At 40.0% G+C, this 12,997-nt stretch overlaps 1 protein-coding gene across 4 annotated transcripts in view; it reads left to right on the forward strand.

Moving 5' to 3' along the window:
- The first annotated feature begins 224 nt into the window (after positions 1-224).
- Positions 225-12,997, forward strand: part of MGAT4A (alpha-1,3-mannosyl-glycoprotein 4-beta-N-acetylglucosaminyltransferase A) — an 87,139-nt gene continuing 74,366 nt past the window's right edge. For 2 of the 4 annotated variants that reach the window (XM_031441133.2, XM_031441137.2), the window contains exons 1-2: positions 265-350; positions 4,721-5,049. In XM_031441133.2, the coding sequence (XP_031296993.2) occupies positions 4,956-5,049 (94 nt within the window). In that variant the 5' untranslated portion in view covers positions 265-350; positions 4,721-4,955. Of the gene's footprint in view, positions 351-697; positions 1,036-4,720; positions 5,050-12,997 lie in introns of those variants that run through there. The other 2 variants (XM_031441134.2, XM_031441135.2) reach the window with 2 other exon arrangements.

Genomic DNA, 12,997 nt, shown 5'->3' on the forward strand with positions numbered 1-12,997 from the left:
GGGGAGATGTCTCGAGAAGGATACAGGCTGCGAGGCGGCGCCCCTAAGTGACAGCCGGCCTGGCCACGGGCTGGCGGCTCGGCCGCGCGGGGGCGCCCGGTGGACCGCGCGCTGCACCGGCGGCCAATGGCTGGCGGGGTCGCGGGCGGGGCCGGGTGCCGGGCCGCGGCGCTCCAGCGGCGGGGCGGAGCCGCGGCGGGGAGGCGGGGCGCCCAGCAGCAGCGGCGGCGGCGGCGGCGGCGGCGGCGGCCACAGCAGCCTCGGCGGCGGCCGCGGCAGGACTGGCAGCGCCGGCGCCGGTGAGGGGCTCGCGGCGGCGGCGGTGGCGGCGGCGCGCGGGCGGCCTCAAGGTGGGGTCGCAGGGCGACTGCGCGGAGGGCGCGGGATGGAGAGGCGGCGTCAGCTGCCCGGCTCTGCGGCGCCGGGTCGCGGGAGATCCACCTGCTGGTAGCGGAGCTGCCCGAGCCGCGGCCCGGCTGGTAGCTCGCTCGCCTCCGGCTGCTGCGGGGTTGGCTCCGGGCACGGGCGGGCTGGGCCTCGGGGAGGGGCGGGGCGCGGGCCGGGCCGCCCTGGGCGAGTCGTCAGCTCCGCTCCGCCGCCGCCGCAGCCCCTCGGTGCCGCGCGCTCTCCCGGTGGCCTGCCCGGCGCCTGGTGCGTTCTCTGCGCTCCTGGCGCGTTGGGGCTCGTCGACTTTGGGGCAAAGTGGAAGAAAGTGTGGGTTTGGGGGATGCAGAGGGGGAAGGAGAGTTGCCCGGGGGACCCGCTGCCCCAGGGCGCACGGCGGCTCCGGAGTCAGCGGCTTCCGGGGGCCGCGGGACAGGTGGGCCGGAGGCGAGGGGTTCGCGGTGCAAGAGCAGGGCTGCTCCGGCCGGGCGGAGAGGCGGCCACCGTCGTAGCGAATTTTCCTACCAAGTCGAGACCTGCGTGTCCGCTGTGCAAGCGCACCCCCATCCCCAGGCCTCGGTTCCCCCTTAATGAGGAAGCTGCAAGTGCGACCCTCCGGTTGGGTCTGGGTGCTTCCACTGAGCGAACCAGGTGACATCGCGAAGGCGTGTTTTATGAGCTGGCAGTCATACCACTCACGCGCCCGCTTTTTATTTCTCGCAGCGTGTGTTTCTCTGGAGCCCGTTGATTGCTTAGAATCCGAAATGGGAAACGGTGGCAGGCGCGATCTGTGTTTGCAGCGCTTCCCATGTGTTTTGCTGTTGTGCTTTTGCTGTCGGAGGGCTTTTGATAAAAGATAGTGACAAAGTCATTCGTTTGAATTTAGAACCTAAATTTACACGTGAATAATATGCATCTGGTGGTTTATGTTTCTTTAAAAACGATAGTTTCATTAATAGGTTCTCCTAACAAAGGTTTACTTAGCCCAAAGGACGAAAACGTGGAGGACGAGGAAATTATGTAAGCTGTATTAAAGAAAAATATTAATCCTTTTGTAAATGTAAAACAAATGAGTTTTAACGTAATCGCGGTGTATAAAGTTGTATGGCTTACATCATGGGTTTCATGTCCGTGCCTTGGCTTCTCTGGGCACCTCTGTCCTGTCTGTGGAGTGGTAATTAAACAATATGTCAAGTGTTCAGCAGGGCGTTCTCAGCCACAGAACGTATTGAATGTTTCAGGAACCACTTTAAAATAAAGCAAAGGTTATGTCTCTGATAATAAAATGTAGAACTGTAGCCCTTAAAGGACTGCTAATGAAACAGGTTTTTCAGTCTGAGATTGAGAGTTGAAAATTCCATTCGTCTTTGTCAGGATGGAGAAGATGACCAGTATCTTTAGCCACTACCTTTTTTGTTGTTAAGGATTCAAATGTGTTAAGTGATCATCTCAGAGAGTGTTAAGGTGTTAGATTGAAATTTTCACAGAGGTGGAGACTGAGAAAAATATGGGTCACTTCTCCTCTTGCTGTAGGTAGTCATTCAGTCCAGAGGGCTCTTGGCTCTCCAGCCTGTGAACTACCTCTCCTGGCTTGAGAGCCTAGGGATCATTGGTTTTGTTCTTGTCTGGAGGCTTCACTTGTGCTGTGAAGTTAAACTTCATTAGTGTGGAAACCCTAATTAAAAATGTATGACTACATTCTTACTGAGTTAAAATTCTCTCATATTTCTCTTGCCGAATTTCAGGTCTTATTTGTTGGTAGAATTCATTATAAGTGTCTTCTTCAAACCAGAGAGTAATGACTTCCTGGATCCAATAGTTAATATTCCTTATGTTTTTCACATGTTATCAAGCTATAGTCTACTTTGATTATAGAGTTCATTCATTTTTATTGTCTCTCTACTCATTTATGCTGAATTTTATCTTTTATCTTACGGGCTTGAATTTTATCTTTTATCTTACGGGCTTTATTTGTATTTGAAGTATGTTTTAAAATATTGTTTTTTTAATGATTCTCTGCTTCTCCGCTCCCCCCTAATTATTAGTTGAACAATTTCTCTAATAACCTGTATATTTTTAGATCTTTTAGCAGGACAGACTCCTGCTTGAAGTAAGGTAGGGCTAATGATATAGCAACAGAAAGCTATATGCATTTTAATATGATGCCACAATAAGATTAAAATTCCAAGTTACATAATTCACTGAGTTACCCCTTCTATTCTTATAATCAGGATTAATCACTGAGTCCTTACTGATATAAGATATTAGGCACTTTATGGAATTGAGTTGAAATTATAGGATTTCACCAAGACTGCGGATATGGGCATGTTAGAAGGTATCTAACTTTGGTTTTAGAAAACAATCATAAGTTGAACGTGAGAATATCTTTTCTGGGGAAGGGAGGGGAGGTAAATAGTTTTATTTATGTTTTTTTTTTTTTTAAATGGAGGTACCAGGGATTGAACCCAGGACCTTGTGCATACTAAGCACACTCTCTACCACTGAGCTATACCCTCCCCGAGAATATCTTTGGAGTTCTTGTTTTCAGGGAGTAAGGGAAAGCAAGTGAAAGAATTTAGTGCTTCTAGGATATACTACAGTTGGAACCACTGGCCATGGAGGGTTAACAGACATGGGTATGAGTCGGGGAAGAGGGGGGCCTAGGTAAGGTACAGGAAGTGAGAGATTTCCTGTGAATTTGGTAGTTTATTACATGATAGATACATGTTTGTTGTAGAGTATAATTTTTTTTTTTTTAATTCACACCTAAACTGTTGGTTGGGTAAGGTTACCACCCTGGGAATATTTCCGCAGTGTAACCTGAGAATTGAATATCCCTGGCCCTTCTCTTCCCAGGGCCATGGTGCAGGTGGCCCCGCTTGAGAGGCAAAGAGTGGGAGATGAGAGCTTGGACTTTAGAGTGATTCAAATTAGGTTTCTGTCTCTGGGTTCATTTCCTCATGTGTAAAATAGAGTTGACAATGCCTGCCCCATTGGATTTTGTGAGGATTTAGAACATGTAATGGAACCTAGGAAACATTCCATGAGTTGTAGTGTCTGTCAATATTATTATATGATATATATTAGATATGTATGTTAATACTGTGCCCTAGTGATTTTCTTCACTAGTGGACACACATTCAGTTTTACAAACTAGCTGAGATGGTAGTTTCTGAATTGCCTACAAATGGCTGCTTTAATCAGGCACACTCTTCTCCAGAGGGAATTGTCCCTTGGGCCTCCTAGGCCTTTTTGGAGCTGCTTTAACTCACCCCACTAGAGTGTCACTTAGTGTATTGCCAAATGCATCTTGTGGTCCCCTTGAGGCCACGAGGATTCATTGCACATCTTGGAGAGCCTGACATGCCCCAAGGGGGTGAGACTGGCTCTGCACAGAGCAGCCTGAACCAGTGGCTGGCTGCAGGTTATTTTGTTTGTTTGTTTGTTTGGTTTTATTTTCTAATACAGTTAACATTTATCGAGAACCTGTTATGTGGTAGGCAGTTGTGCTTAAGTACTTTGAAAGACTTGATTTTATTCCTTCTTCTGAGCAGCTTTGCTAGGTGGGTGGTGATCTCCAGATTTCCTGAGTTAAACCAATGCTAAGTGATCAGTCCTGGGTCAGATAGTATCCTGGTGTGGATTGCTGCATTTTCAAAATACCTGAATGATTCCAGTTTACCCCCTGGGAGTAGGTTAATCATTGGGAAAAGTGCATTTATTTTATGATGATGATAAATAGCAGTGCTAAGTGTAATCTTTTTATTCTTTATGAGGTTAGGAGGAGCCAGGGCAGGTAGTTTTCCCCGTTTATGGGTGCAGCCACAAGGCTGAACTACGTGATGTTCCTGAGGTCATGTAAGGAATGGTGGAGCTGAATCCAGAACCCAGGGCTTTTGACCTTTGTACGTTGTCAGTTATCAGTTTTCTTAAAAACTCTTAAACCAGTAACTATTCTTGTGCAATCAGAGGACTGAGGAGAATGGAGATGGTATTACCCAGGAACCATTGTGCAATGGTTTAGAGTTCTCAGCTTGGAATCTATGGCTTCCTATTGAATGAGCCCCACCACTTCCTGTTTACTTAAGTAACCATGTTTTCATTTCCACAGACAAAGCAAAACCACTGAGGAGGGAGTATAGTTGGAAGCTTTTTCCCTGGAAGAGAAGAACCATGTCGTTCTAGTATATTAAATGAGTCATTTGGATGTGGGGATAATCTTGAGGGACACAGTTTAGCTCAGCCAAAAGTCTGTTTATAACAGTGATTAATAAATGAAGAAATGGGTATTTTGCAGCATTGAGAAAGTCTTTCTTTCTCCTTTTCCCCTGAATAGGAAGAAAGGAGCCTGAGACAGCCACCTATGAAGACTGAGCAGACAACCCCGAATGGTCATTGTGGATGGTGCAGGCTGCCAGACTTGTTCAGCCGAGCATCTGAAATGAACCTCTGCTATTGATTGTTTTCCTTGGCCCAGAGCCAGGGGGACTGGATTCAGTTGACTTCAGGATAAAAAGAAACAGTCTTGGTTATCATCATAAACTTATGAACCAGTGTGATGGTGAAATGAGATGAGGCTCCGAAATGGAACTGTAGCCACTGCTTTAGCATTTATCACTTCATTCCTTACTTTATCCTGGTATACTACATGGCAAAATGGAAAAGGTAAGGAAAACATCAAGAAAAATATGCATAGAATGTAGTAGGTTTTTTGCTTTGTCAATGGTGCATAAAAGCTTAAGTTAAATGCCCCTACAAGCCTGCATGTTGCATGCTATCTGCTGGCTGCCTGCCAGTTTCTTTCTGACACAAAAATGAAACAGTATTCTTGGACAGAGGAGACAGAATTTCTAATTTGAATGGGGATTGTTTTGTTTTTGAGTTCTTGTAATTGCACTTGAAGAAACGTGCCCATCAATGGTTAATATTATAAATGACAGCCAAGCGGAATAATAAAGACTTTTGTTTTGGCATTTTATTTTTTATTATTAAACATCATAAATGTTTAATCAGCTTCCTTGTACTGGATGTTGTATAAAACGCTGAAAAGGACACAATCAGTGCCTTCATGAAATTTACATGCTGATTATACTGATGATTGGATGCTCTGTAGCTAATGATTTAAACCACGTGTATTGAAAGGTTGCTCTTTAGGCAAAAGTATTTGAGGTGGGTGAGGAGGAATTCTGATTTGAAAAAAATGTTTAATTGAAATTGATTTTGTTTAGACTATTGAACTGTGTTTTTAAGGAAGGTTATCTGTTTAGTGATTGGAACTATATTCAGGGATAATGCATTTCTTTGCTTTTTTAAAAGAAAATATTTGCAGCAAATTCCTATCCCCACTTTTTTTTTTATTGAGTTATAGTTAATTTACAATGTTGTGCCAATTTCTGGTGTACAGCACAACTCTTCAGTCAGACATTAATATACATATATTCATTTTCATATCCTTTTTCACCATGAGCTACAGGATATTGAATGTATTTCCCTGTGCTATACAGTATAAACTTGTTTATCTATGTTATATATACCAGTCAGTATCTGCAAATCTCGAATTCCCAGTTTATCCCTTCCCACCCCTCTCCCCACTGGCAACCACAAGTCTGTATTCTATGTCTGTGAATCTGTTTCTGTTTTATATATAAGTTCATTTGTCTTTTTTTTCCCAAGATTCCACATATGAGTGATATCATATGGTATTTTTCTTTCTCTTTCTGGCTTACTTCACTTAGAATGACATTCTCTAGGGACATCCATGTTGCTGCAAATGGCATTATGCTATCATTTTTATGGCTGAGTAGTATTCCATGGAATAAATATACCACAACTTCTTTATCCAGTCATCTGTTGATGGACATTTAGGTTGTTTCCGTGTCTTGGTTATTGCAAATAGTGCTGCAATGAACATTAGGGTGCTGGTGTCTTTTTGAAGTAGGGTTCCTTCTGGGTGTATGCCCAGGAGTGGGATTGCTGGGTCATATGGTAAGTTTGTTTTTAGTCTTTTGAGGAATCTCCATACTGTTTTCCATAATGGCCGCACCAAACTGCATTCCCACCAGGAGTGTAGGAGGGTTCCCTTTTCTCTACACCTCTCGAGCACTTATCATTTGTGAACTTTTGAATGATGGCCATTCCGACTGGTGTGAGGTGACACCTCACTGTAGTTTTGATTTGCATTTCTCTGATAATTAGTGATACTGAGCATTTTTTCATGTGCCTATTGGTCATTCGTATGTCTTCCTTGGAGAATTGCTTGTTTAGATCTTCTGCCCATTTTTGGATTGGGTTGTTTGTTTTTTTCTTATTAAGTCATATGAGCTGCTTATCTATTCTGGAAATCAAGCCCTTGCCAGTTTCATCTTTTGCAAATATTTTCTCTCATTCCGTAGGTTGTCATTTAGTTTTGCTTATGGTTTTCTTTCTTAACCTCTTTTCCTTGTATTAACCTAAGGAATATTGATAGCACAAAGAATGGAGGTGTGTCTTTAGTTTTTTAGAGTCAAGGTGGGGTAATTGTCACCTGGTTATTTGAAGGTATTGTAGCTGGCATTATTTTGTTGATGTGTATGAGGATAACTGAAAAGATGTATTCAAGACATGATTTTTCTCTGGTGTGTGTACAGATATGTATACATAGATATGCATGTACCTGTGAGTGTATGTATATCTGTTTAATACATGAAATAAGCTGATATAGGTAGAAAAACATGCTCTGTGCTTTAAACAAATATAGTATTCTTTTTCTTTTTTTCTCTGAGTTGGGCTCTAATTTTGAAAGGAACTCTGGGGGGGCGGGGATGAAAAACTTGCTAGAGACCTTCCTTCCTTGCAGACAAATATATACATTTTAGAGTACATTTTTAGTTGTACCAAAAGGAGATGACTTATTTAGGAAGAACTTTTGAGTAGTTAGTCAAGCTATTGCTTGCCCCTATCATGAACAAACCAGATGACTGGCCTTAAAGGTCTACTTAGGAACTAAGGGAATTCACCTTAAGAAAAGTATATGGATTTGTTTCTTATCAGGAAACTTATCTGTTAGGAGCGTTGCAGCAACAGAGTAACTTGACCCTTTTCACTGTGTCTTATTTAAGGGATTAAAAGTTTTGGAATCTCCTTTCCATTAATTTTGTTATGTAAAGACATTATAAGCATTATTTGTGTGTGTGTGTGTGTGTTAAGCTGTCTTTAGAATCAAAATTAATTTCAAAAAATATTCTTTCCCCATGTGGTATTAGGTACACACACAAAACATCTCTTCTCTTTGATGATCAGTCTTTGAACATTTCTGTAATCCTTCTGTGTAGGCTCTGCTGCTCTGTTTTTCTACTTAGTGTTTTGTCCAGACTTTTTCAGGTTATCAGCAGAGGTCTCCTGTTGTGCTTATGTAAAATCCCCTGTGCTTTAATGGCATCATTTATGTAACCAGTCTAACTGCTGAGCGTTTGGATTCTTTCTAGATCATTCTGGCAGTCAGACAGCCTGAGTTTTCTAGAGCTGGCCTCATTTCAGATGTTTAATTCTTGTTTACTCATAAACCATGAGCTCTGCTTTTTATATTGAAAGCATAGTTTCCATAATCACTGATGTTACTGGACTAATAGGTTTTATTTTTCATTCATTCATTGGTCCGTCTCACGTACCTATCTTGTGCCTAGCACTGTATTACATGCTATGAATATGAAAAGGAATAAGAAACGTCACACCTTTGGGAAGCTGAAGGACCAGTAGCGGAGGATGCATGTAAACAGATGTGATACCATCAGACAGATTGAGGTAGAAGCAAAAACAGAGTGCTGGGATGTGCTGTTGTAAGCATATTGCATGCTGTACATTGTCTCATTTAATCCTCCTAACAACCCTGGGAAATATTATTACTCACTTTCTGTAGATGAGGAAACCAAAGCAGAGTGTTTGAGAAACTTGTCAATGTCGTACATTAGGTGGGAGAGTGAAGTTTGAACTCAGTCAGGCTGATTCCAGAGATTACACTCTTTAGTTATTGGTCTACTGCCCAGAAGAGCAGAGACGGAGCTGCTAATTCTCAAGTCACTTCACAGAGGAGAACGGTAAATGCAAAGGTAGTGCCAGGCAGAGTAGGGGACAGTGGGCATGTCAGGTGGAGGGAGCTGTGTATGCATCTGTGAAGTTCTGAAAGGGTGTAGAGTATTTGTGCTTTGGAATTATGAGATGCTCGTTGTGATTGGCACAAAGAATTCCTAGACTGTCCCAGGGTTTAGCTGGTAATCCCAGTGCAGTTCCTATCATATCTGTCCTAGGTCTTCATTTACCACTTGGAAGGATACATGAGTTGGTCCTTGGGATTGGCATACGTTGGGGAGGATGTCAGGAACTCAGCCAGGAAAGCTGGAGTAGTTGTCAGGCTAGGGTACCTGTTTCTGCAGGATATACAGGATTCTTACATTAAAATGAGGCAGAATTCCAATTATGTGGAATGTGCATGTTGGGGAAATTGTAAGTAGGTTTAAATCTGGCACAAGAGTGATTACATGTCTTACTGGTGGTGGTGGAGGGGGTGTGGTTCTCCTATCAAACCTCCTATTTTGGTCAGGCACAGCCCAGAAACTGGGCAAGACGACGCAAGCAATCTTACATCCCTGTGCCTAGGGACGTGTAACATTCATGTACATGTTTCTATGTAGACATTTATTTCCATTTCTCTTGGATATTTTTCTACGAGTAGAATTGCTGGGTCGTGTGGTAACTCTATGTTTAATCATTTGAGGAGCTGCCAGACTGTTTTCCAAAGTAGCTGGAAACGTATGCATTTCCTCTGACAAGGTGTGAGGGTTACCATTTCTTCACATTCTTGATGACACCTGTTATCTGGCTTTTTGAGTCTACTCATCCTAGTGTAGATCATTATAGTTTTGATATGTAATTCTAATAATGTCGAGCATCTTTTTATGTACTTATTAGCTATTTGTGTATCTTCTTCAGAAACGTATCTATTCACATCCTTTGCCTATTTAAAAAATGAGTTTTTAAAAAATTATTAAGTTGTAAGAGTTCTTTATATATTCTAAGGCAAAAATATAGTACACCTAAATATGTAAAGCAAACATTAACAGATATAAAGGGAGAAATTGACAGTAATACATTGATAGTAGGATTTTTAACACACTGATTATATCAATGGATAGATCATTCTGACAGAAAATCAATAATATTGGCATTAAATGGCACAGTAAACCAGATGGACTTAATATATATAGGGCTTTCAACCCCTAAAATGCAGAATACATGTTCTTTTTAAGTGTACATGTAATGTTCTCCAGGGTAAGCCACATGCTAGGCCACAAAACAAGTCTCAATAAAGTTAGGAAGATTGAAGTCATATTAAGCACCTTTTCTTACCACTGTAATGTGAGACTAGAAATCAACTACAAGAAAAAAACTGGAAAAAAACACTAATATGTGGAGTTTAAACAACATGCTACTACATAATCAATGAGTCATTGAAGAAATCAAAGAGGAAAAAAAATATGCCTTGAGACAAATGAAAATGGAAACACACCATTCCAAGATTTATGGGACACAGCAGAGGCAGTTCTAAAAAAGGAGTGTATAGCAATATAGGCCTATGTTGGGAAACAAGAAAAACCTCACATAAACAATCTAACCTTACACCTAAAGGAACTAGAAAAAGAGGAACAAACAAAGCCCAAAGTTAGTAGAAGGAAGGAAATAATAAATATCAGAGTGGAAATAAGTGAAATAGAGACTAAAAAAGCAATAGAAAAGATCAATGAAGCTAATAGCTGGCCTTTTGAAAAGATAAAATTGGTAAGCCTCTAGCCAGACCCATCAAGAATAAAAGAGAAGGGGCCCAAATAAATGAAATCAAAATGAAAGAGAAGTTACAACTGATGCCACAGAAATACAAAATATTCTAAGAAATTGCTATGAAAACTTACATGCTAACAAGCTGGAAAACCTTGAAAATAATGGATAAATTCCTAGAAACATACAATCTTCCAAGACTGAGTCAGGAAGAAATAGAAAATCTGAGCAGACCAATTATCAATAATGAAATTGAATAAGTAATTTAAAAAACTCGCAATGAACAGAAGTCAAGACCAGATAGCTTCACAGGTGAATTCTGTCCAACTTTTAAAGAAGACTTACCTAGCCTTCTCAAAGTATTCCAAAAAATTGAAGAGGGGGAACATTTCCAAACTCATTCTACAAGGCCATCATTACCCTGATACCAAAACTGGGTAAAGGTGTCACAAGAAAAGAAAATTACAGGGCAATATTCTGATGAACATAGATGCACAAATACTCAACGAAATATTAGCAAATCACATTCAATAATACATTAAAAGTGTCATACACCATGATCAAGTGGGATTTATCCCAGGGATGCAAGGATGGTTTAATATTCACAAATCAATCAACGTGATACACCACATTAGAAAAATGAAGGATAAAAATCGTGATTGTCTTAATAGATACAGAAAACGGTTTTGAAAAAATTCAACATCCATTTATGATAAAAACTTTAAACAAAGTGGGCACAGAGAGAACATATCTCAATATAATAAAGGCCATATATGGCATACTCACAGCTAACATCATATTCAGCAATGATACAAGCTGCAAATTATAAAATAAGGTAACATACAGCATAAGGAATATAGTCAATAATACTGTAATAATTTTGTATGATGAAGTGTCATGGACTTGTCATGGTGATCATTTCATAATGTATTTGCTTCTCAGATTACTACATTGTACATCTGAAACTAACGTAATATTGTTCATGAACTATACTTCAATATAAGAAAAAGGAAAAAAGAATAGTTCTTTATATATTCTAGACACAAATTCCTTATGAGACATATGATTTGCAAATATTTTCTCCCATTCTGTGAGTTGTCTTTTCATATTCTTATGGTGTTCTATGAAGCACAAACATTTTTAAATTTGATGAAATTACAGTCTTTTACATTTAAGTAATTTTTAAGTACATGCCCTTTTTCAGGTTAGGGAAGTTCCCTGCTATTCTAGTTTGCTGAGTGTCTTTATCATAAAAGTGTTAGATTTTGTCAAATATTCTCCCCAATTTTTTTCCTATTATTGTTTTCTAATTCTATTCCATTGTGATTAGAAGACATACTTTGTATCATTTCTGTCCTTTTAAATTTATTTTTATTTGTTTTATGACCCAGCATGTGGCCCATCCTATACAGTACACTTGAGAAGAAGGGGCATTTGGTTATTATTGGATGGAGTGTCCTGTAGATGTCTGTTAGGTCCAGCTGCTTTATATTGCTATTGAGGTCTCCTTTTTCCATGTTGACCTTCTGTCTAGTCTGTCTACTGTTCAAGATGGAGTATTTGAGTCTCCAATTAATATTGTAGAGTTGTCTGTTTCTCCTTTCATTTCTGTCAATTTTTGCTTTATGTGTTCTGGTGTTCTGTTATTGGGTGCATATATGTTTATAATTGTTAAAATTTCCCTCTTTACCTCTAGTAGCATTTTTTGTTTTAGGATCTATTTTGTGTGATATTAGTATAGCTGCTCCAGCTTTGCTGTGGTTTCTACTTGTATGGTGTGTTTTATTCCATTCTGTTTCTTCAGTCTATTCATGTGTTTAAATCTACAGTGTGTCTCTGGTAAATAACATATAGTTGGATCATGCTTTTTTTAAATCCAGTGTAATAGTGTTTACCTTTTAATTGGACTGTTTATGTATCTGCACTTAATATTATTGGTATACTTGATTTACATCTGCCATCTTACATTTTGTTTTTCCTGTGTCTTGTCACTTTTGTACCTATATTCCCTGTTTACTTTTTTGTGCATTGATTGAATATTTGTTAATGTAGCATTTTAATTTCATTAATGACTTTTTTTTTTACTATTTTTTGAGTATTTTTAGTGGTTGTTACAGTGTTTACCATAAACATTTCAGCTTATGAGAATCAGCTCCTGATTTATACTTGCTTAATTCCAGTAATGTTTAGAAGCGTTACTCCTCTGTAGCTCTATTCCCTTTCCCCCAGTTTTGTGGCATTATTGTTATACATATTACATCTTTTAATTGTAAACCCAACAATATATTATTGTAATTATTACTTTACCATGTTGTTATTTCCTTAGGACATTACAGCTTTATTCCAACCTACTTTTTTGTGCAGTTATTGGCAAATGTATTACATTTCCATGTGTGATAGACTCAACAATACATTATACATATTATTTTATAAAATTACTTTTTAACGAGTTGAAAGGAGAAAAACTGCATTAATAGTGTCTATTATAATTACATAATTACTGATGCTGTTTGTGTGGATTTGAATCACTACCTAGCATCATTTGCTTTCAGCGTGATGAACTTCTTTAAGTATTTTTCGTAAGACAGGTCTGCTAGCATTAAATTTCATCAGTTTTTGGATTGTGTGTATTTTACCAACATTTTTGTAAAACAGCTCTCCTGAATGTACAATTCCAGGCTGACAGGGGTTTTTGTTTGTTTGTTTTTAGCACTCTGTGTTATCCCACTGCCTCTGGCCTCTGCATTATTTCTGCTGAGAAGTCAGCTATTAACCTTATTGGGGTTCCCCTTATAAGTGGTGCATC

Source organism: Camelus dromedarius, chromosome 33 (genome assembly GCF_036321535.1).
Source record: "Camelus dromedarius isolate mCamDro1 chromosome 33, mCamDro1.pat, whole genome shotgun sequence".
NCBI lineage: Eukaryota > Metazoa > Chordata > Mammalia > Artiodactyla > Camelidae > Camelus > Camelus dromedarius.